The sequence below is a fragment of the Macaca fascicularis genome, chromosome 6 (assembly GCF_037993035.2).
Source record: "Macaca fascicularis isolate 582-1 chromosome 6, T2T-MFA8v1.1".
NCBI classification, from domain to species: domain Eukaryota; kingdom Metazoa; phylum Chordata; class Mammalia; order Primates; family Cercopithecidae; genus Macaca; species Macaca fascicularis.
In genome coordinates, this window is record NC_088380.1 from 175316248 (window position 1) to 175341985 (window position 25738).

At 40.4% G+C, this 25738-nt stretch overlaps 2 protein-coding genes across 2 annotated transcripts in view; one reads left to right on the forward strand and one right to left on the reverse strand.

The window, feature by feature from the left end:
* Positions 1 to 22613, reverse strand: part of PANK3 (pantothenate kinase 3) — a 35168-nt gene extending 12555 nt beyond the window's left edge. The window contains exons 1-5 of the mRNA XM_005558478.4: positions 22060 to 22613; positions 9290 to 9642; positions 5756 to 6009; positions 3607 to 3783; positions 796 to 919 (exon numbers count right to left, since the gene is read on the reverse strand). Of these exons, the coding sequence (XP_005558535.3) occupies positions 796 to 919; positions 3607 to 3783; positions 5756 to 6009; positions 9290 to 9642; positions 22060 to 22564 (1413 nt within the window). The 5' untranslated portion in view covers positions 22565 to 22613. The remainder of the gene's footprint in view (positions 1 to 795; positions 920 to 3606; positions 3784 to 5755; positions 6010 to 9289; positions 9643 to 22059) is intronic.
* A 2400-nt stretch (positions 22614 to 25013) lies between these two features.
* On the forward strand, positions 25014 to 25518 carry LOC102123560 (large ribosomal subunit protein eL32-like). Its single transcript, XM_045394499.2, has one exon. It carries the CDS (start codon positions 25070 to 25072, stop codon positions 25475 to 25477), a length of 408 nt encoding a protein of 135 aa, XP_045250434.2. The 5' UTR covers positions 25014 to 25069; the 3' UTR covers positions 25478 to 25518.
* Positions 25519 to 25738: the final 220 nt, after the last annotated feature.

A 25738-nucleotide genomic window follows, 5' to 3' on the forward strand; every position in this document is an offset into this window, starting at 1 on the left:
TCTGGCATCTGGTAATCAATAAATATTTACTCAATGAATAAATGAATGAATGAATGAACAAATGAAGGCTTCCTTCAAAAAGCATATTTCCCAATCCATTTAAAGTATTTGATATTTATAAAAATTAAATGGGCAAATATATCTATTATTATATAAGGAAGCTAGAATTAAATATATATATTCTTTTCCAAACAAAGAATCCCAACTATATGGTCAATCTAACAGTATATGCTTTTCACATTTTTCTTGGAACAATAAACACCACTCAAATATCATGAAGAACAGGTCTCAATGCCTTCATAGCCCTGTACAATGCTGCTTGATCCATATGCAACAAGGCAGCACTGTAAAGAAGCCGAGGGCAGTAAGAAAACTTCCAAGAATTTCACTAATCAAATGCAACATTAAGCACTGGTGGTATAGTGGTGAGCATAGCTGCCTTCCAAATGCAACGTAAGACTAAAAAAAAAATGCTTTCACAAAATAGTTACCTCAAAATATCTTATGCTTAGAATTTTCTTTTACATCCTCAAGGGATTTAGGTTGTGTTTTTCTGAAAAAAAATTCTGAATAAATTTCTCCTATTTCAATTTGAATTATCTGCTACTTTCTTTAAAGGTAATATAGCAATTGGGTACATAACATATATACCTAATGAGTCTTGGCGTTTAATGGGCTACATCTCAATCCCAGAGGCCTCCTTAGGGAAAGTGAAGAAGCCCTGCTAGGTGTATATAGGACTCCAATTCACATTTTTGATAATTTGAGTTTTGCAGTTTTTTTTTTTTTTTTTACCTCATTAACAGCACACATTCGTGCCACAGAACCAATGTTATTGGTGATAGTAACTAAAGTAGCTCTTGCCAGATCTTCTTTACTAACAGATTCTCGCTTCTCCTTATAAATCATATTCCCAAAACTGCAGAAAAATGAAAAATAAAGTCAAATCTGCTGAAAACAAGCAACATTTTACATATTAACAGATATATCTATAACTTGGATATTTTTTATAAAATTAGGACCAAAAAGTAGAAACACATAGGGATAAGATCAAAACAACCTAACAAAAAAAATCTATGCAAGAGTAAAGTAATACCTTTCAAAGAATTAAGGTTAAAATGACAAAAAAAAAAAAAAGCATAGTTATTGTAAGAAAGCAAAGATTACCAAAATATCTTCATTTTTAAACCTGATTCAAAACAAATTAACAAAGTCAAAATTACAAAATGTTTCCAAAAGTATCTCAGCTTTAACTTCAAATTCTTTTTCATTCAGTCACAAGAAACATTTATGACATACCAAGCTTTGTGCTGGAGACACAGATAGTCCCTCAAACAGAGAATTAGTCTAGTGCAGCACTGTCCAATAGAAATAAAATACGAGTAATATATAATTTCATATATGTTCTATTAGCCACATTAAAAAGGTAAAAATAAACGTGAAATTAATTTTCATTGTACATTTCATTTAAGCCAATATATCCAAATATCGTCATTTCAACATGTGGCACTCAAATGCCAAGTGCCTGATGTGACTAGAGGCTACCATAATGGACAATGCAGGCCTAGATACAAAAGACAGCAAGAGAAGCGCTAACAGTAACAGGAAAAACAACAAACAAAGGCTAACCTCGGAAATACAAAGAAAAAAGTATCTTTTATTAAGTGGTAAGAGAAAAAAGTTAAGAAGGTATGAGGCAGGGCTTTTCAAAGCAAAGGGACCAGAAAAAGCCAGAGAAAAAGAGAAGGAAAATCTTAGGCAGAGGCAACTAAAGGTTAAAGGCACACAGAAATGAGAAATGAAAACATCTATGAAATCACAAGATATTTGGTCAGAGTGAAGCGTCTATGTGAGGGAGAGGCAAGATATATTATTGAAGAGTGAGACAAAGTCCACTATCAAAGGACACTGGATTCCCTGACAAAGAACTTGGGGCGCACAAGCAACAACGGTTAGGAAGCATAATGAGAGACAAGACTGATAAATAACAGAACAGTAAATTTAAAATATTTAGGAATCAATTTAAAAAGCTATGTATGGACATATTTGGAGAGGCCTTTTTAAATGTGTGAAAGGCACAAAAGTAGCCTTAAACAGATAAGCTAAGTTCTTCAACAGCAAGACTCACTATAAAGATATCATCTGTCCAAGTTAATATATAAACTTACTGAGATTCCAAAAAAACTTTTTGTAATAGAGAAAATGCTTGCCAAGTTCATACAGAATATCAAGCAAAGAAGTGAAACTAGCCCTTCTAGAGATTAAAACATACTTTTTATGCCTCTATAAAGCTGAAAGTATAATGCTGGTACATCAACAGAATGAAAAGCCAGCATATGTAAAAAAGCCATCTCAAATCAGTGAAATAAAGATGGATTATTAGACATTAGGGCCTTCTGAAAAAAAAAAAAAAAACCCTGAAATATGAAAGCATGATCTGTAACTTACAAAATACCCTAAGATAAACTGTAAGTAAATCAAAGATTTAAGTATAAAAATACCACCATTAACATATTAGAAGAAAACAAGGGTTTATTCCTTTATGTATTTGGAATGTAGAAGACTTACTTACTATGAATCAATATCCAGAAGCCATAAAAGAAAAGACTGATAAATTCAACTGTATAACAATCGAGCAGAAAAGTAGAACATGAACAACAACTCACAGAAAATAAAATATGCAAGGCTCTTAACCCCAGTGTTGGTAGGAGAAATGTAAATTAAAAGTACATTAAGGGCCAGGCACAGTGGCTCAGGCCTGTAATCCCAGCACTTTGGAAGGCCGGGGCGGGTGGATCACCTGAGGTCAGGAGTTCAAGACCAGCCTGGCCAACATGGTGAAACCCCGTCTCAACTAAAAATACAAAAAAATTAGCTGGGCGTGGGGGCGGGCGCCTGTAATCCCAGCTACTTCGGGAGGCTGAGGCAGGAGAATCACTTGAACCTGGGAGGCAGAGGTTGCAGTGTGCCAAGATGGTGCCATTGCACTCCAGCCTGGGTGACAAGAGTGAAACTCTGCCTAAAATAAAATAAAATAAAATAAAATGAAATAACATTAAGATACCATTTCTCCACCAGATGGAGAAATGCAAAAGTCAGCACTCTACTGGTGAAACAGGCACTTTCATTTACTGCTAGTGAGAGTGAAAAACAGTACCGCTCCTTTGCATAGTTAACAGTATCTCAAAAATGCATTTGCAATCCAACTTTTGGGAATTTATCCTACACATGTGTAACATAAGGACAACAACATGTAAAGATTTCTAGGCTATATGGATACTTTAGAGTATATATACTATGCCATATAATGGTAAATTACCTTTTGTATATGGGGAGAAAAGTAAGAATATGTATTGGTATGTGCATCGAGAAACAATGGAAGGACACTCAAAAATTAAAAAAGAAAAGTTTCCTACAAGGTGCACTCAGGGTAGACTTCTTAAAATGTATACTTAATTTTTAAATGACATCTATGTTCAAAACTTGGAACCTAAAATGGGTAAGAGAAAGCACCCTTACAACTTTCTGTTATACTGCTTTCCAAAAACGTAAGCAACTTTAATTACTTAAGTTCCGTAACTTAAATAACACAAATGTTAAACTTACCTAGATGCTACAGCCCAACCTGGCAAACCAAATCTTTCGTAATCTCCTCCATAAATATCACGGACCAGCTTGTCAGCTTGTGTGCTATCACCTTTGGATGCCATTTCAAGAGCCTCTTCAAAACTTTCACAGCCAGTCAATAAACTGCATAAACCCAGAAAGGTACCCCCTCCAAGGCTAAAGAAAATAAAGAAACTTGCTAAGTTGCATTTATACATTGTATTCTTTCTCTAAAGTAAAAGGGTGGATCATTCATGTATTCAATAAACACACAGAAAAAACCCATGACTAACGCTAAGTGCTGAAATAACATAATGAAGGCAACAAAAATTGTTTAGTAAAACCAAACTTGTTAGATCAAAGAATAAACCAAAGGAAAAAAAAAATCACTTGGTGGAAATAAGAGGAAAGACCTCTTAAATATCTCCCAAAGTCTTCAGCTAATACCTTACACTCTGTAGTTACCAAAAATAAATTTTTGTGTGTGCATTAAAAAGGAATAAATGTTAAAAATCAGTACCATATTAATTACAAAGAGAAAATCTGTAATTTTTCTTTTGAGACAGGGTCTCACTCTGTCCCCTCAGGCTAGAGTGCAGTGACCATGATCATAGCTTACTGCATCCTTGAACTCCTGGGCTCAAGCAATCTTCCTGTTCCAGCCTCCGCAGCGGCTAGACTACAGATGCACACTACCACACTGGACTAATACATATGTATATATTTTTGCAGAGATGGGGGTCTCACTATGTTTCCCAGGCTGGTCTTGAACTCCTGGTCTCAAGCAATCCTCCACTATGGTCTCCCAAACTGTGAGAATGACAGGCATGAACTACCATGCCCAGCTTTGTAATTTTAAATGGTTTCCAAGAAATGATTTTGGGAAAGGCGTATTTACTTGGTCTGACATGGATGAAATCAATTCAATGTGATCCATTAACATTTAACATGACCTACACATAAATACAATGAGTAAATTTATGTCCAGCTGGCCAACACGTCAATTACAGAAATTTATTTGCTTCTATTATTCTTCTGGATATGCTCACAGAATGAAATCATATCTAATTCCTAAACTCTAAACCTTTGCTCCCTAGTCTCACCTAAATTTCCAGCAAGTTCTACCCCTGAATCACTGTTGGATTTAGTTAACAGACTGAACTTCTTTTAGAGTTAACCAAAGAAGGTAATAGTAGTGTATGATTCTTTGGCATAGAGAATTACAACAGATGTGAACTTTTAACCACTATAAAAATAAAGTACTAATTAAATATAAGTATAATTTAAACAGAATTACTACTTTAAAATTAAAATGAGTTTTTCCACAAATCAATCTAAAGTATCCCAAAATCTTTCTTCCTTAAACAGGAATCTTCACCTCTCTGTAAAAGTTGATAAAATACATAAAAGAATCATGAGTTTTAAATCTTATTTCTCATTCGTATTTCAGGTATCACAGAAAAGTATGTGGGCTATTTGGGAACATTAATGTTATCACAAAAAGAAATCACATTAATTCATCCTATAAGAATAAATTACAATGTTCCCCAATACTGCAGTTTAAATGCTCATCTATTCAGCACGTTGCAAGCTAGAGGTTTACATACATTAATATCTATTAAAAAGTGAAAAAATAGGTAAAGAAGAAAAATGCTTTGGAAAAAAGAACAAAATATAAACATAGTAAAGTTTTAAAATCAATAGAACACTGTTGCCTCCAAGTAAATGCTCTTCCGTTAAATTCTAGAAAAAAACATTACCAGACTCATTCTAGATAAAAATTCACTTTTACTATTATGGAAATTTTGATCCCAACTGATGCTGACTAATAAACATTTAATAATTTCAGTTTGAGTCTTGACATACATATCCTATAAAAATACATTATCTGTTGGCTGGGAGCGGTGGCTCATGCCTGTAATGCCAGCACTTTGGGAGGCTGAGACAGGCAGATTGCTTGAGCTCAGAAGTTCGAGACCAGCCCGGGAAACATGGCACCCTCTTTCACACACACACACACACAAATACATGTTCGCTGTTGTGCAAAAACATGCTCTTTTACTGGTGAAAATGGCATTATTATACTGATTTCATAACTTCTGTGTATAAAACAATGTGAACGCAGCAATACAACCAAAAAGGTCACTACCTTGTCCCAGTCACTCGTTTATAGTTGTCTTTGGAATGGACTGCTAAAATACTGACTCCTGAGCCAATGTTCACTACAAGCAGTGGATAGGGATCATCCAGGTTAAAAGGCATCTTTTGGCATCGCTCAGGTTCTGAGGCATTAGCAAAATAATAGCACTCGGCTTGTCCATTGAAACTGACAGAGTCTATATACAGCAAGCCCTTTACAAGGCAGTCAAGTTCATCCAGTTTGTGCAGGTGGAGGTTTCCAATCTGTTAAAAAAACAACAACAAAACAAAAAAGGATGACGTTCAAAAACACTCGCCTCAACTAAATGATTTTCCTGTATTACTTTACAAAAATTAAAAATAATCTATGACCCCACATTTTCATTTTGTTTCATGTCAAAATCTCTTTAGGGATTTCACCTAGTCCACTGGTCCTCAGTGAGGGTGGTATCACCTCACTGCTAGCTTTCTAAATGATGGGGAGGAAGGAAGAACCAAGCTGACATTTAGTGGGCAGGGACTTGTGATGTTAGACATCTTTAATAGGTGGGACATTTCTGCAAACCAAAGAATTATCCCATCTATGCATTATCTTTGAGTGTTCTGCCAGTCGTTTTTATAGTGGCAGTAGGAAAATTATTTATAATTATCTGAGGCTAGAGAAGAACAAAGTTATTTTACCTGTCAGTGTATATAAATACAAAAGTATTTGTCCCATGGATTTATTTATTTATTTATTTATTTATTTATTTATTTATGTGGGGAAAAGAAAGAGATCAGCCTGTTACTGCGTCTATATAGAAAGAAGTAGACATAAGAGACTCCATTTTGTTCTGTATTTGAGATGCTATTAATCTGTGACCCTACCCCCAACCTTGCCCTTGCAAGAGACATGTGCTGTGGTAACTCAAGGTTTAATGGGTTTTGGGCGTGCAGGGTGTGACTTTGTTCCTAGAAAAGCTAGGTATTGTCCAAGGTTTATCCCCATGTGATAGGATGAAACAATGCTGCTAAAAGGTTTCTCTCTAGGCACAGGATTTTCCTTTAAACTAATTCATGTCACAGAGATCCTTGTTCTTATGTCTTACTGCTGATTTCCTCCCTAAAAACGATCCTATTGTCCTGCCACTCCCTTATCTTTAAGATGGTAAAGATAATTATCTATAAATACTAAGGGAACTCAGAGACCGGTGCCGGCGTGGGTCCTCTGTAAGCTGAGTGCCGGTCCCCTGGGCCCCCGCTTTTCTCTATACTTTGTCTCTGTGTCTTATTTCTTTTCTCAAGTCTCTTGTTCCACCTAACGAGAAACACCCACAGGTGTGGAGGGGCAGGCCACCCCTTCATATTTATTTTTGAGATGGAGTCTAGCTCAGTCACTCAGGCTGTAGTACAGTGGCATGATCTCGGCTCACTGCAACCTCCACCTCGCGGGTCCAAGCGATTCTCCACCTCAGCCTCTCGAGTAGCTGGGATTACAGGTGCCTGCCACCATGCCTGGCTAATTTTTGCATTTTTAGTAGAAATGAGGTTTCACCATATTGACCAGGCTGGTCTCCAGCTCCTGATCTCAGGTGATCTGCCCACCTTGGTTTCCCAAAGTGCTGGGATTACAGACGTGAGCCACTGCACCCAACCCACATAGTTTTAAATATATACTATATTTGCTAGGAAACGAACCACCATATAAAGCAAGGGAATATTGTACTTCTTACTGTTTGGAATTTTACCAAGTGTTTGTTTAGCATGCTGGAGGGTCATGTCAACAACAGCAATGCCATTTATGGTATCTGATTTTCCAATAGAACATACTGTATCAATCTGGCATGTGTAGCTTTGGTATTCATGATCAATCTAGGCATAGGTGCAAGCATATAACTACTTCATGATGTCCTCTGGAATGATCATACTGTTTGTTAATCTATCCACTGACAGGTTAACTTCTGATTAATCACTGATACCTTAATCTCCTGTCTTTATATTATAGTTTGAGTACTAGTTTGAAATTATTAAATTCATCATTTCAGGTTAGTAAAAAGTGTATTATAAGACATTTGTTATAAAATATTGCAGCTTAGATATCAGTTCCTCTGGGAACCTCTTCAACTCTCTAGCTGTTGTTACTCCTCTGTGTTCCCAAGGCACCTCTTTTCATACAGTACTATAGATCGTTACCTCAAATTATAAGGGTCTCGCTTCTATGAGCCATTTAAGTTATTTATATTCCTTTTGAGACAGGGTCTCATTGTCACCCAGGCTGGAGTGCAATGGCTCAATCACAGCTCACTGCAGCCTCAATCTCAAGAGCTCAAGCAATCCTCCCACTTCAGCCTCTTGAGTGGCTGGGACTACAAGCACAGGCCACTATGCCAAGCTAATTTTTTTTTTTTTTAGATGGAGTCTCGCTCTGTCGCCCAGGCTGGAGTGCAGTGGCATGATCTTAGTTCACTGCAAGCTCTGCCTCCCGAGTTCATGCCATTCTCCTGCCTCAGCCTCCTGAGTAGCTGGGACTACAGGTGTGCGCCACCACACCTGGCTAATTTTTTGTATTTTTAGTAGAGACAGGGTTTCACTGTGTTAGCCAGGATGGCCTCCATCTCCTGACCTCATGATCCGCCCTCCTCGCCCTCCCAAAGTGCTGGGATTACAGGCATGAGCCACCGCGCCCGGTCCAAGCTAATTTTTTTATTTTTTGTAGAGACAGGGTCCTGCTATGTTGCCCAGGCTGGTCTCAAACTCCTAGCCTCAAGTGATCCTTCCACATCAGCCTTTATATTCCATTAACAGTATTTTCTTACGATTTTGAGAAATTAAATTATTCACATTTACATTTTCAAGAAAAACAAATTTCAGTGGTATTCCTAAATAGAGCCACGCTTTATTCTAATAGAAAAGACTAGAAGCCTGGCAAACCACTCTTTGAACTGTCATTCTAATGGAAAAGACTAGAAGATGGCAAACTGCTAACAGCACATAACTCAAACCAATACTCATAGTTCTCCTGCCATATCCATTCAAATCACCCCATCTGACACAGGAACATGGCAGGATTGACAGTGTAAAAACAGGAAAAAAAAGGGTAACAGATTTTCATTCAGGTGTCTATTATACTAACCAAAAGACACTGGTTTCCAAACTTAGGGTTTGGGAAGGAGATGGCCCTGGAAGATTAATATTATTTGAATAAGCAATATTCCAAAAACCATGTAAATGTAGGACAATAGTGAAAATAATTCAAGTTTCATTTATATCTGGCTTTGTACACTGCCAAATTCATTAAAGTCCCCAAATTCCCTTTTTATTATAGCTTTGTAGTACAGCCCTAAACAAGTTTTACCAAATATTATGTGCAACAACATGGCTAAATCTGGGCAATTTTTAGTTACCCCAAATAAGTGTTTAAAACGCCCTAAGTGAAAGGCAATCACGGATACATATTTCCCACTGCATGTGCAGGGAGAATTAAAGAACATGCTAGATGGAAACCTACTCTCATATTTAAAAACGAACACGTATCAATTTTCAGTTTTGAGTAAAAGATACCTACTGTGCGAAAATCTTTTTCAAACTTGTAAGCACCACCTCCTGTAGCACATAGCACCGTCTGCAATGTTGAGAAGTTTTTATCTCTTCCCATTTGGATAAAAGTAGGCAGGTCCTGGGTTGGAAACCTGATAAAGTGCAAGTTCCCTCTTCGGCCAAAAAGTGTTAAATCCTTCAGTTCAAGGTGTACATCCCGAATGCCGGTGGATCCATATGCTACATTAGAAGTCAAATATTTCCGAATACTTTTTAAACTCTCAACTTCTTCTTGTTCTTCCTCTGCTGTGATATCAATAGGTTCAAAGTATGAGAGCTTTACTAGAGTTCCCCCAATGTCCATGCCAAACCATGGGAAAGCTATGGGAGGAAGAAAAAAAATTTTTTTTATATATATATATATCCATTTTAGAAACACAAATTAGAAACTAGTTAATTAGTCACAAACTTCATTTACTCTGAGTCATGCATTCATGCAATAATACGTATTGGGTAAGACACATGTTCCATGTGGAACTCACCTTTTTCCCTTCAAAGTTTCATTAATATATTTTCTAAAAACATATAGGGTGCTTAGAGTTGACCCAGGATCTTTTCATTCCTGGCCTGGTAGGCACTCCTTTTCAGTTACTATATACTTACCATGTGCTCCAGGGATGAGAAAAAATTCAGATCATTTTTTTTTCCCCCAATAAATAGGTCATCACTAAGGGCATGAAAATCTTTGTTTCTATAAACATTTTAATACAGTAAAACTGGCCTATAATCACTTCAAGTAACCCAGGAGAAAAGCATCTCCTGAAAAAGCAATTCCTGCCAGGTATGGTGCTTATACCTGAAATCCCAATACTTTGGGAGGCTGAGGTGGGGGGCATTGCTTGAGGACAGGAGTTTGAAACCAGCCTTGGCAATATAACAAGATCCTATCTCTGCAAAAAATTTAAACATTAGCTGGGCGTGGCAGCATGCACCTGTAGTCCCAGTAACGGGAGGCTGAGGCTGCAGTGAGCCATGTTTGCACCACACTACAGATTAGGTAACAGAGTGAGATCCTGTCATAAACAAACCCAAAAAGCAATTCCCTTCAGTAAATAATCATTATCTCCTCTACACCAGGAAACAGGAATGCAAATGAATAAGATAAAATACCTGCCCTGAAGGAGTGCTCAATGTAGCAGGGGAATATAAATAAAACACATTAAGAGGCATAGGTCAATACAGTTAAGGAACTAGAAAAAGGGGGAAGTCTGAGGAAACAGAGGACCTTGCACACTTAGCTAAAGAGCTTAGACTTGAACCTCTTAGACAATGGGAACACTACTGATGTTCTAAGTAAGAGAGTGGCACAGTCTACCTTCAAATTAGAAAGCGAACAAACTTTCTACTTTGGCAGTGTACAGGATGATATAAATGAGCTGCTTAAGATGTGCCTGTAAAGTAAGGCCAGCAATAGAGGCCATCTTAAGTAACACCCTCTTGAAAAAAATGGTATAGACCATTTACAAAAACCGTATCATTTAAAAACAGATTCCTGACCTCTTACCTCAGAGGCACTGGACAATAATCTTGAAGAGTGAGATATGGGATGCTGTTAAAAATTATATACTGCATATATTCGGAAGATTATACTATAGTCAGATCTAAATGGCATTTGAAAATCACTGGCTTTGGTCACCTGATTCCTTCAGGCTATGACATTCAGTTTTACAACGTGATTTCCTTATATTTATTGGCCATAATCCTCACACAGATACAAAGGAGTATTTTACAATTGTTCCCAAGGCTGGAAGGAAAGTCAGTATTATAATATTAAGAATTACAAAATTCAAATTTTTAGAATTAGTTTAAAACACAACTGATTCAGTTCTCCATAGAATTACAGCTAACATTTACTGAGTGCTCAGTAGCTGTCAGATACAGGCTCATTTAATCCTCAATACCCCCACTATGAGATTGCTCTATTAAGTGTATCACTTAGACAAGGAGGCAAAGCAATTACAAACTTGCCTGAGGTCAAACTGTTAAGTGACAGTGAAAAGATTCCATCCTAAAAATATATATTTCTATTCTCTGGGATCTTAACTATTATGACAGAGACTCAAAAAGAGTTTAATACTCAAGATACATGGATTAAAATGTCTGGCAACAAAATATATTTAGCAGTTTTTATGTAAAAGTTGTCATAAATTATTTCTAAAATTCTACTTTCTTACTCATTTTACTTGATATGTGTGTGCCATTACAAGACCAGGAACATATAATTCAATGAGAAAGAAGTCTATACATTTCTCCATTTTATAATTTACACATTTACTAAAATTAGCATAAAAGTTTGAATATAAGGAAGGACTAATCCTCATTATCTTCTTTTGGAGAAACAGTTCGTTCATCTTTATATTTGAAACTCAAATTACAGATCTGGAGCTACATCACAGATAATCTTAAGAAACAGTATTCTGTATTCTGGAAAGGTACTTCCCAGTGTAGGAAAAAAAAGTTTTTTAAAAAAGTAAAATGACATTGGACCGTAATTTGGGAAGCCAGGGAAAGTTGAGCCCAAACACAATACTTTCATCATGTCACCTATAAACAGGTATAAATAACTAAGCAACATAAGCAGAAGAAAGTGACTAAATTTTCTCAGTTTTGTCTAGTGACTAGCAAGAAAGGCGGTCTTTTTTTTTTTTGAGATGGAGTCTTGCTCTGTCGCCCAGACTGGAGTGCAGTGGCATGATCTCAGCTCACTGCAGCCTCCACCTCCTGGATTCATGCAATTCTCCCGCCTCAGCCTCCCAAGTAGCTGGGACTACAGGCGTGCACTGCCACACTCAACTAATTTTTTTTTTAGTAGAGAAGGGGTTTCACCATGTTAGCTAGGATGGTCTTGATCTCCTCACCTTATTTTGTGTGTGTTGTGTGACAGAGACAGCAACATGGCTGTTTATTTCACCTGGGTGCAGGAGGGCTGAGTCCAAAAAGTCAGCAAAGGGTGGTGGGATTATCATTAGTTCTTATAGGTTTTGGGATAGGCCATGGAGTTAGGAGCAATGTTCTGCGGGCAGGAGGTGGATCTCACAAAGTAAATTCTCAAGGGTGGGGAGAATTACAAATAACCTACTTAGGGGTAGGGGAGATTACAAACTACGTTGATCAGTTAGGGTAGGGCAGAAACAAATCACAATGGTGGAATGTCATCAGTTAAGGCTACTTTCACTTCTTTTGTGGATCTTCAGTTGCTTCAGGCCATCTGGATGTGCACGTCACAGGGGATATGATGGCTTAGCTTGGGCTCAGAGGCCTGATAGTCCTGTCTTCTTATATTAATAAGAAAAGCAAAACAAAATAGTGAAGTTTTGGAGCGGCGAAAAATTTTGGGGGTGGTATGGAGAGATAATGGGCGCTGTTTCTCAGGGCTGCTTCGAGCAGGATTAGGAGTGGCGTGAGAACCTACAGTGGGAGAGATTCAACTGAAGAAAGATTTTGTGGTAAGGGGTGATATTATGGGGTTGTTAGAAGGAGCATTTGTCCTATAGAATGGTTGGTGATGGCCTGGATACAGTTTCGGATGAATTGAGAAACTAAATGTAAGACACAAGGTCCGAATAAGACAAGGAGAAAAACAGATATTAAAGGACTAAGATTTGGGAGGACCCAGGACATCCAATTAGAGAGTGCCCAAGGGGGTTCAGCGTAATGACTTGCTTGGTTGGCAAGTTTCTGGGCTCTATCCTTCACAGGGTCCTCCTTTTTAAGTTGGAGGCTGAGCTTGGTGAGGAGTGTTTTTAAAAGACCATTAGTCCATTCTACCTTTCCTGAAGATTGAGGATGGTAAGGGGTATGAAGGCTACATTGAATACCAAGAGCCTGAGAAACTTCTTGGGTGATTTGACTAATAAAGGCCGGTCCATTATCAGACTGTATAGAGGTTGAAAGGTCAAACCGAGGAATTATGCCTGACAAAAGGGAAGAAATGACCGCGGTGGCCTTCTCAGAGCCTGTGGGAAAGGCCTCTACCCATCCAGTGAAAGTGTCTACCCAGACCAAGAGGTACTTTAGTTTCCTGACTCGAGGCATATGAGTAAAGTCAATTTGCCAATCCTGGGCAGGGATAAATCCCCGAGTTTGATGTGTAAGGAAGGAAGGGGGCCTGAACAATCGCTGAGGAATAGTAGAATAGCAGAAGGAACCCTGAGAAGTGATTTCCTTAAGGATAGATTTCCACAATGGAAAGGAAATGAGAGGTTCTAAGAGTCGGGCTAGCGACTTGTAACCTACAAGGAAGAGGTTATGAAATGACGATAGAATAGAATGGGCTTGTGAGGCTAGAAGGGGTTGATCTCCTGACCTTGTGATCTCCTGACCTTGGTGTCCCACAGTGCTGGGATTACAGGCGTGAGCCACCATGCCCGGCTAACGAAGGCCATCTTAAGTAACACATGCTTGAAATGAATGGTAGCAGCGATACTAACACAGGGTAAATTCATACAGGTGTTTGCTTAGACAAACACACTGAAATAAAACAATAGGAGCAGGTCTCTTTATCCCATAAACCAGAGATTCCTTCAGAAATATCCCAATCTGGCCGGGCGTGGGGCTCACGCCTGTAATCACAACACTTTGGGAGGCCAAGGTGGGTGGATCACTCGAGTTCAGGAGTTTGAGACCAGCCTGGCCAACATGGTAAAACCCTGTCTCTACTAAAAATACAAAAATTGGCTAGGCTGGTGGTGCACGCCTGTAATTCTAGCTACTTAGGTGGCTGAGGCAGGAGAATCGTTTGAACCGGGCAGGCAGGTGTTGCAGTGAGCCGAGATTGCGCCACTGTACTCTAGCCTGGGCGACAGAACAAGACTCCATCTCAAAAAAAAAAAAAAAAAAAAAAAAGTCCCAGTCTGTTTAAACATGTTATGAGGACACTTTTCAACGGGCATTAGATAAAACAAAGGCATCCTTCTGATATTAAATAGCCAAAATGAATTCTCCTATTTGACTGACGGTGGACTCTAGAAGAGTTTGTGGGGCAGGGGTGGAAATCACTATTGCCATATCAAGTACATTCTAGGATAAAAAAATTTATACAAGGTGAGATTAAGCTAAAAACCTTTATTTTTCAAAATTCAAAATATATTTTTAGAAAATATCTGCAGGTTTTCTTTCTGTGCTTTGTGTCAAATAAACATAGGTTGTTAAAACAGACATGCAAATATAAAAATGTTACTCAGGGAGCAAACTACAAAGCTAATACATCACCAAGTTTAAAGTTCATGCCATTTTTACTTTCAGCCAAAAGTCTCTGCTCCCAGGTTTATAAATATCTGAATACTGTCATTCTCAAAAGCAAAAATCTCAATTAACACTTACACAAAGAACTTTGAATTATTATACAAAACCATGAATTAAGTTTCAAAGGAACTTTAACATCCAGGAAAAGAGTTCAAGTTTATAGACTAAACATTAGAGAAATAAATTATCTGCTTTTCTGAATCTATGAATAGGTGCCAAAGATTCTGACTCCAAAGGTATATCAACAATCAATTCCAAAATACATACTTTGGCTACTCAGTAACACATACAGTGAAGCATTAAAGACAAACACATAAAAAGTGACAAAATATCTGTAAAGGTTGAATATCCTTAATCCAAAAATCTGAAATCAAAAATCTGAAACCTTTTGAGCACTGACATAAGGCTTCCAAGGAAATGCTCAACAGAACATTTCAAATTTCAGATTACGGATGCTCAATCTGTAAGTATAACGCAAACATTCCAAAACCCAAACGTAACTGAAATCTGAAACACTAAACACTTCAGGTCTCAGGCATTTCAGATGAGGGATAATAAATCTGTATTTTACACACACACACACACACACACACACACACACACACACACACAGAGCTGGCAGTAAAAAGGCTCATTCATAAGTGACTGAAATCCTCTTTTTAAAGTCTGAAGTACGTGAAAATGTTCATGTTTACTGACATTTTCACAAAGAAAGAAAATGGCTATCTAGGTATAATAAATCATTAAATGATGAAAAACAAAATCCTTCCACTGCTTCTTTAAAAGGGTTTTCAGGCATGTTTTTTTGCATGAAAACAACCAAAAGAAAACTTCACTGAACATTATGATGTACTGAAAAGAAAAAAAAAACTTTAAACAAAAAGTAAAACTTCCTAAACAAAGCTATATTTTATCTTATTACATATGTTAAATCTCTCATGTGTGGTTTTTGCTTTTTGTTTTTTTTGAGACAGAGTCTTGCTCTGTCACCCAGGCTGGAGTGCAGTGGCGTGATCTGGCTCACTGCAACCTCCGCCTCCTGGGTTCATGCCATTCTCCTGCCTCAGTCTCCTGAGTAGCTGGGACTAGAGGCGCCTGCCACCATGCCCAGCTAATTTTTTGTATTTTTTAGTGGAGATGAGGTTTCACTGTGTTAGCCAGGATGGTCTCGATCTCCTGACCTTGTGATCCGCCCACCTTGGCCTCCCAAAGTGCTGGGATTACAGGCATGAACCTGGCCCTCATGTGTTTTTAAACTATATTAAATACTTCAGAATACTATAAAACGTGTACACAAGGCATAACTACGAACTCATAAACAAATTATTAAATTTCAAACTTGTGACTCACTTATTACTGTATTAGACTAGAGAAACACAATGTTTTATAAAATATTGTAAATTAAATTGGAAAAACGACACTATTATCTTAAGTTACTGCCAGAAGAGGTAGGTTTTTTAAAAAGTTAACAATGCAAAAAGCCCAAGACTCATTTCGCATATAGTCTACTACAAATGTGTTCATTCCTTAAGTGGTTTTTAAAGAAAGGTAAACTAGAGAAGCTATCCTGCAGATGATGACTTCATAGTAACCATAATATGCAAACCAGAAAATTGCAGGCTCCTTCTATTATTTCTAGCATATATCAGTTATGACAATTTTCTCCTTAAATCAACAAAGTAGGGACTGAAAGAGAACTCAGCCCTGCTGTAACTTCAATTAAGAAAAAAGAAGGCCGGGCGCGGTGGCTCACGCCTGTAATCCCAGCACTTTGGGAGGCCGAGGCGGGCGGATCACAAGGTCAGGAGATCGAGACCACGGTGAAACCCCGTCTCTACTAAAAATTACAAAAAAATTAGCCGGGCGCGGTTGTGGGCGCCTGTAGTCCCAGCTACTCGGGAGGCTGAGGCAGGAGAATGGCGTGAACCCGGGAGGCGGAGCTTGCAGTGAGCTGAGATCGCGCCACTGCACTCCAGCCTGGGCTGGGTGACAGAGCGAGACTCTGTCTCAAAAGAAAAAAAAAAAAGAAAAAAGAAAAGCTGGTGGCTGGTAATGGCCACCTTTTACACTGAAATCCTTTCAACAGACTTCAGAAAGTAATTTCTTTATGCCAGAAAAATAATCACCATTAAAAAGCACGAGATGCAGAACCTCAGCAAGGCAAAAAAAAAAAAAAAAAAAAGGCACAAAGAAGGCAGCACGAACAGAAGAGACACGAATTCTCAATTATGATACATTCCTATCATTTAGTAAGTGGTCTAATTACCAACATATATTTTCCAGTATTTCTACAAAATACTTATGATTGATATATTGTCACCAAAATAAGGGTAGGGCATGAAGCTCAAATTTTACTTATTTGCAATGAAAATATGAGAAAATACACAGATACCAAATACAACCACAGGTCTACCTAATAGTTCCATCAGGTAAGAAAAACACCAGTTTCCCGGCCGGGCGTGGTAGCTCACACCTGTAATCCTAACACTATGGGAGGCCGAGGTGGGCGGATCACTTGAGGTCGGGAGTTTGAGACCAGCCTGGCCAACATGGCGAAACCTCGTCTCTACTAAAAAATACAAAAATTAGCCAGGCATGGTGGCATGTGCCTGTAATCCCAGCTACTTGGGAGGCTGAGGCAGGAGAATCACTTGAACCCGGGAGGTGGAGGTTGCAGTGAGCCGAGATCACACCACTGCATTCCAGCCTGGGCGACAAAAGCGAGACTCCATCTCACAAAAAGAAGAAAAATATCAGTTTTCTAAGAAATCAAGCAAGTATCTACATATTTATAGCTTTGTTGCTTCTGGCCAAGAGACCCTTGAAAAGTAGGTCACCAGTGCATAAGCAGCCTACTTACAGCATATAACATAAACATATATATATATATATATATATATTTTTTTTTTTTCCCCAGAATAAAACATTCCTTGCTAAGGTGGAAAAAAAAAAGAACCAAAATACACATTTAAAAAGCAAAACAAAGCACACATTACACAAATGTAAGCACTTTGATGGTGGCCAATATACAGTCCCAGACAGTGAAAATTATTAGAATCTCTCATGATCTGTTTATTCTGCCTTTAACAAAATAATAGCTCTTATTCTATGTCTCAAGTGGTCTCATGAGAGTTGACATTAGTTCCCCATATGTAGCAAAAATATCTCAAACTACTACAAGGATGAAGTGCTACTTCTTACTAGACGCATTATATATACAAAAGGAGAAATGTTGTCCAATCACCTTTTAAAATACTGAACAGCAGAAGCTATCTAGCCACAAGAGCAGACTGTTAATTTCTAACAAGGTGTGATAAACTTGGTATCCTACTAAGTGTTTGCTAAGGAAACAGGGAACAATCACTAAAAGAACTATTTAATTGCTACTGGTACCATGCAGATTTCAGACTAAAGGGATCCTGGCCAGGAACGTGGCTCATGCCTGCAATCCCAGCAGGAGGGTCGCTTGAGCTCAGGAGTTCAAGACCAGCCTGGTAAGGGCAACATGGCAAAACCCTATCTCTGCCAAAAACACAAAAAAATTAGCTGGGCATGGTGGCAAGCACCTGTAGTTCTAGCTACTGGGGAGGCTGAGGGGGGAGGATGATTGCTTGAGCCTGGGATGCCAAGGTTGCAGTGAGCTGAGATCGCGCCACTGCACTCACTGCACTCCAGCCTGGATGACAGAGTGAGACCTCGTCTCAAAAAAAATAAACAAAAATGGGGGTGTGGAGAGACACTAAACTAAATCAGGACTTAATTGTTCTTTAGGCATAAAGGGAAACCAACGTGAAGAATGCTCAAAACATAGGGTATTTTAAAGAACAAAATTCTAAAGTGAGCATGTACGCTGGTATATTCTAGATAACGCTTCAACTTCTTGGATAAGACATTTCACTATTCTCAATAATCATTCCAAACAAAAATGGTTTTTGTTATGAAATAGACTAAGAAAATAATCACCTTCACACCTTCAGGATTATGATTCCTTAGGATAGCTTCAGGTGTTTTTTTCTTTAGTAAATTAGTTATTTCTAAGGGGAGCTATATTAGAAACTACTACCCCAACTATCTACTGGGAGTGATGACTCTTATATTACAACTGAGTTTACAAACAGGCCAATCAAATGACACAGACACAAACTACAAATACATGCTATACCATTTTCTCTGGTCTTGACAAAAACTTCAAGTACCTTACTACTTGGGGTAATAAAGAACAAACTCAAAACCTACATCACATCACACTTAAATATATGTATCACCTTTTACTATCACTTTGTTAATCCAGTTACGTGCTATACAGGTAATCCAAACACAATCTTAAAAACCTGTACCCTAAGAAATCATGTCAGGCAGGGAAGAGAGTAACACAGGATTGACTTTCTCCTTCCTTCGCCTGGGGTTGAATTAACACATAATTTCAAATGCTAATCTTCCAGTTACACAATTTAGAGGATAAAATCAATTCCTTTTTAAATTTTCTGGTTAATATGTGCATTCGGTATATAACCTGTTAAGATATTGGTAATGTATTTAGAAGCAATATTTTCAAACACTTAGGTGAATAATGTAAGAACACATGCGAAGCCAAGGTCACTTGTTTAGCCAATATAATATACAGCTTCTTCTAGTATGCAGTTAAATGATGCAATGCATATAAAGAAAATGCCATACACACACTATGTGATCAATAAATGTTATAATTATGCCCAAAAAACCCATACAGGTATTCAAAAACAAACAAATATATCTTTTGTTAACCTGAGTGATTTAAAGTTAAAATATTATTATTATTATTATTTTTTGAGATGGAGCCTCATTCTGTCGCCCAGGCTGGAGTGCAATGGCATGATCTCCGCTCACTGCAATCTCTGCCTCCTGGGTTCCAGCAATTCTCCTGCCTCAGCCTCCCAAATAGCTGGGACTACAGGCGCATGCCACCAAGCCCGGCTAATGTTTCTATTTTCAGTAGAGATGGGGTTTCACCATGTGAAACCCCATGTTGGGGCCGGGCGCGGTGGCTCAAGCCTGTAATCCCAGCACTTTGGGAGGCCGAGACGGGCGAATCACGAGTTCAGGAGATCGAGACCATCCTGGCTAACACGGTGAAACCCCGTCTCTACTAAAAATACAAAAAAAAATTAGCCGGGCGAGGTGGCGGGCGCCTGTACTCCCAGCTACTCGGGAGGCTGAGGCAGGAGAATGGCGTGAACCCGGGAGGCGGGGCTTGCAGTGAGCTGAGATCCGGCCACTGCACTCCAGCCTGGGCAACAGAGCCAGACTCCGTCTCAAAAAAAAAAAAAAAAAAAAAAAAGAAACCCCATGTTGGTCAGGCTGGTCTTGAACTCCTGACCTCGTGATGCACCCACCTCGGCCTCCCAAAGTGCTGTGATTACAGGCCTAAGCCACCGTGCCCGGCCTTATTTTTTATTATCCGGGACAGTTCATGGTTGAAACACCTTTCCCACACACAAACGTGATGTTCCTTACTTTTACGACAAACAATAGACAGGAAAGTCACCTTTTGCATATAAAAATGTTAGGCTTCTACATCACAGTAACTGACCAGATTTTCACCATGATTAAATTTTAAGATTAGTGGTCTCACAACGTAACACAATGTTGTAATAATCAACTTATTTGAGAAAAAAAGGGGGTATTCTCTTATTTCTCAACCTAATATGTATTTTTAAGACTTTAGCTGGGACTACAGGCATGTGCCACCATGCCCAGCTAATCTTTTATAATATATATTTTTTGTAGAGATGAAGTCTCGCTACAGTGCCCAGGTTGGTGTCGAACTTCTAGCCCCCAGCGATTCCTCTGCCTCGGCCTCCCCAAGTGCTGGGATTTCAGGTGTGAGCCACCATGACTGGCCCTATTTTATGAACTTCTCATAATAATCTTTATAATCTTTTCTAAAACACCTTTGAAGGGGGTGGTACTTATACCTGATTATTAGTTTGTTCAAATATAAGTAATCAAATCACTATCATGACAAAAGAAAATAATCACCGCCAGAAGAGTTAGAATTTGAGTTGGTCATACACTGTTCATCAAATGGAAATTCTAAGAGAAGCAGAGAAAACGTATGCATGAGGGAAAATGTCCAAGTGTTCTAATTACTGCACCTGTTCAAGATGCATTAGTTTAACTCAGCAAACGTAAATTCGAAGTCTCTCTATATTATCACTATTTTATAGACTTCTTGAACAACTATGACACGATCTATTGTTATTATAAAAAAATTTTAAAAATTTTAATTAACAGATGAAACTACCAGATAAAGTACTTAGACAATGCCCTATGGGTGCAGGAGAAAGAACGCTGTATTATGAGTCAGTCCATTTAGAGTTATGAACCTCATAGCACATGGCTGGGTATATCCTTGGAAAAGTTACTCTGGGGCTAAGTTCAATTTCCTCACCTGTAAAGTTAAGACCAAATTACCTTACAGTTAAATAGGCATTTGTAAGTTTTCACAGTGTTTTGGCTTGTTGCCTCTCAGGTGAGTTTTACAAGAACCCTGATGGACGGGCAGGGAAGGTGTCACCGCCCTGTTTTATAGTTGAGGATTTCTTAACAGTTAAGAGATCACATGGAACACTGCAAAAACAGCAAAAGCATCAACACGATGAGCATGAATCCCCACATTCCTAGTCCTTCTGGGAGGCAATACTTAAGAGTGACAATCACAATGGCTGAGTGATTAAATAAGTCAATTACTGGAATAAAAGGTTTTTAAAAGACTAAACATAAAAGGAAGCAAATGAAAGTCGACCTTTCTAAAAGCATAGCAAGAATTTTCTTTTAAGTACATACATAGAAAGGTCTCTACGGGTATTCACCGTAATATTAACAGTGGTTCGCTCCGGGTGCCGGGAATACGGGTGACTTTATCTTTTTTGTTCATCTGCGTTTTCTAAAACAAACGTGAACTAGTCGATATTCCAAACAAAAACAAGCCAAAGCAATTACACGCTGGCAGACTGCATGCACGTACGTTTGAAAGCTCCAACTGTAACAACAGTGACAACTCCCAGGAACCCACCGGCATTTCAAGGACACCAGCAGGAAGCCCGGAAATCCCTAAAAACAGGTGCTAAAAGCCGCCAGCGCAACCTGACAGCCGCGACCGCAACCTGACAGCCGCGACCGCCTCTTTTCAACCTGAATTCAGGGGGAGCTGGGAGAGGAGACTAGTCTAGTTTGACAAAATCCGAATCAGAAATTCCCTCTGGCACCTCCCAGATCTCGAAGAGAAAGTGGGAGGAAAGGCTAGGGGGCGGCAGGCATTCACCATGCATGAATAGGGGGGGATGGGGAGGACGGAAGCCTCGAACTCGTGGCTGAAATGGTCCCTCCGCCCCCATCCCGGACTAGGCGCCGGCGAGAAGCAACGGGCTTGGAAGCAGGCCGCCCAGCCAAGGGGCTTTCAGACGGGGCCCAAGGATGCCCTCCCAACCCGGCAGACCCCAGCCCCCATCTTACAGGGTTTCTTGGCATCTTTGATCTTCATGGCGTCGGCCCGAGGGGAGAGGGACGGCCTCCGATCCGGAGCACTGAGAGCAGAGACTGCGACTCCGGAGGTGGCTGGGCCTCGCGGCGAGGCCCGGCCGGTTCCTCCCCTCAGGCCGGGCGGGGCCGGCCTAGGGCGGGGCGGCGGCGCCTGAGCAGATGCCCGGCCCAGGGGGCGGCCCCCCACCCCCGCGAGGGGCGACCGGGACCGAGCAAGCTGGGGAAGGCCGCCGGCCTCGCCGCTCCGGGGCCTCCCCGCAGCCGCTCCAAACAAAAGGCCCCGGTCCCGGGAGCCGCCGCCGCCGCCGCCGCCGCCGCCGCCGCACTGAGAAATAGCCCGCCCAGGCCGAACGCCCACGTGATGCGAGCCCCCCTCACTCCACTTCCGCCTGGCTGCTGGGGATTGTAGTTCTCCACGTCGTGAGGCCCCGCTCTCTGGCTGTAGTTGTGCAGGTGGACTACAAAGCCCAGGATGCATCCCGGCCCCACCTCCGAGGCCCCTCAGCTTCCGCAGATCGCCTCAGAGTGGTCCCAGCGAGAAGAGGGCCGGGTCTTAGTCACGCCAGCGAGGAGGCGACCAATGGTGACTGAGATGGGCGGGCTGGGGAAATCGGGCTCAGAGCTCAGCAGGTCGCGGAAAGAGAAGAGGGCATGAACTCTTCGCGGGGATTGTCATGGCTCTTTGACCATTCTCAGACTTCCCTTTGAGGCAGGAAAGCTGGTCGTCAGGCCATGGAAAGCGCTAGAATCAGGGCTCTAGAGCCGTGCTTTAGATAGACCCTTGAGTACATTAGCGAATTAAAGTCATTCACAAAGGAATCCTCTTGCTTAATAGAGACACCTTGAATGTTAGGGTCGGAATGATGACAATAGCAGGCATAGAGGTAACATCTATTGAACGCTTTACGTCCATGGGACTCTGCTAAGCACTTTTTGTGATTTACTTCAATTCAGGGGCCTTGTGAACCACGTGCAATTATTCATTTTATTGTCACTCATATTGAAGATGGGGCACGATCTGAGGAGTTCAATTACTTGCTGAGCATTCTTTTTGCCACCGATCCATATTCCCCTGGGGCCCTCCCGCCCAGCTCCCTCCTTCTAAAGGGAAAACCGACTCCCAGAGAAGAAAATTTAGATGCTCCAGTTCTCACAGTAAAGCCAGGACACCCTTTCCCCTTGCCTCCTAGAGTCTTAGTCCTCCAGCTGGAATGGGAGAAGATGGCATTGGGTATCTTCTCTTGGCCTTCACTTTTGTTGCCCAGTTAGATGGCCAGGAATTCTGTGGTTTTTACAATAGATGGATAGAGGGTTGGCAATAGAGGATTGGGCATTCCAGTCAAAGAAGCCCGCTTGCCAAAGAGCTTTACTCCTCCTTGCAGATAAGCCAAAGGATGTGAAGAAGGACAGGAGAGGACACAAACTACCATTTATTGAGTACATACTGAGAGCTGACACTTTGCAAAGTGCCTTACTTTTAAAATTAAAATTAAAATTTAATCCTCCCAACTACTTTTTGAAATACAATGATTAAAAAACTAAAAAAAACTTGCTGGGCGCAGTGGTGTGTGTCTGCAGTCCCAGCTACTTGGGAGACTAAGGTGGGAGGCCCAGGAATTTGAGGCTGTATGTGATAGAGTTTGTGAATATCAACTGTGTCAGAGACATTTATCAGAGCGCGACTCCAACTTGAAGAGGGACTGAATAAAATAAGGCGGAGATCTACTGGGCTGCATTCCCAGGAGGTTAAGGCATTTTTAGTTGCAGGATGAGAATAGGAGGTTGGCACAAGATATAGGTCACAAAGACCTTGCTGATAAAACAGCAGGCAGTAAAGAACATGGCCAAATCCCACCAAAATCAAGATAGCAATGAAAGGGACTTCTGGTCGTCTTCACTGCTGGTTATATGCTAATTATAATACATTAGCATGCTAAAAGACACTCCCGCCAGCACCCTGACAGTTTACAAATGCCATGGCAACATGGAAGTTACCCTATATGGTCTAAAAAGGGGAGGAACCCTCAGTTCCGGGAATTGTCCACCCCTTTCCTGGAAAACTCGTGAATAACCCACCCCTTGTTTAGCATATAATCAAGAAGTAACAGTAAGTATAAGCAGCTGAGCAGCCCACGCTGCTGCTCTGCCTATGGAGCAGCCATTTTTTTATTCCTTTACTTTCTTAAACATGCTTTCATTTTACTTTCTGGACTCTCCCCAAATTCTTTCTTGCACGAGATCCAAGACCCTTCTCTTGGGATCTCGATGGGGATCCCTTTCTGGTAACAACTGTACTCCAGGCTGCGTGACATAGTGAGACCCATCTCCAAAATAAAATAAAAATTTTAAAAGGTGAAGAAGAATTCACAAAATTCAAATATTGGTCCTATCACTTGTTAACAAATTGGGCAAATTACTTCATCTCTCTAATTACTTTAAAAATTTCTTTTTATTTATTTTTTTAAGATGCAGTCTCACTCTGCTTCCCAGGTTGGAGTGCAGTGGCATGAACAAAGCTCACTGTAACCTCAAACAGCAATCTGTGGGTAGGGCGGTGGCTACACTGTAGTCTCAGCCTGCTGAGTAGCTGGGACTGTAGGCATGTGTTACCATGTCCAACTAAGTTTTTTATTTTCTGTAGAGATGGGGTCTCACTTTGCTGCCCAGGTTGGTCCTGACCTGCTGGCTGGCTTCAAGCAATCCTCTGCCTCAGCCTCCCAAGGTTTTGGGATTACAGGCGTGAGCCACTGTACCTGGCTGTCTCTCTGATTCTTGTTGAAAATAATAATGCCTGCATTTCACGGGTTTGAGATGGGGATTAAGTGAAAAATGCAAATAAGGTAACATCGAGGTCTTAATGTTTGTATTCTTACATGGTCTGAATTCAGTATTGAGAGGTGGGGCTTTTAAGAGATGATTGGGCCCTTCTCTCTTCCTCGGCGCTGCCTACGGAGGTGGCAGCCATCTCCTCCTCGAAGGCATCATGGCCGCCCTCAGACCCCTTGTGAAGCCCAAGATCGTCAAAAAAAGAACCAAGAAGTTCATCCGGCACCAGTCAGACCGATATGTCAAAATTAAGCGTAACTGGCGGAAACCCAGAGGCATTGACAACAGGGTTCATAGAAGATTCAAGGGCCAGATCTTGATGCCCAACATTGGTTATGGGAGCAACAAAAAAACAAAGCACATGCTGCCCAGTGGCTTCCGGAAGTTCCTGGTCCACAACGTCAAGGAGCTGGAAGTGCTGCTGATGTGCAACAAATCTTACTGTGCCGAGATTGCTCACAATGTTTCTTCCAAGAACCGCAAAGCCATCGTGGAAAGAGCTGCCCAGCTGGCCATCAGAGTCACCAACCCCAACGCCAGGCTGCGCAGTGAAGAAAATGAGTAGACAGCTCATGTGCACGTTTTCTGTTTAAATAAATGTAAAAACTGCCAAAAAAAAAAAAAAAAAAAAAGAGATGATTGGATCGTGAGGACCCTCCCCTCATGAATGTATTAATTATTCATGGATTGATGGTTTAAGGGGTTAACGGATTAATGGATTATCACTGGACTAGTGGCTTTATTAAAAGAGGCTGAGGCCAGGTGCAGTGGCTCACACCTGTAATTCTAGCACTATGAGAGTCAAAGACAGGCGGATCGCTTGAGC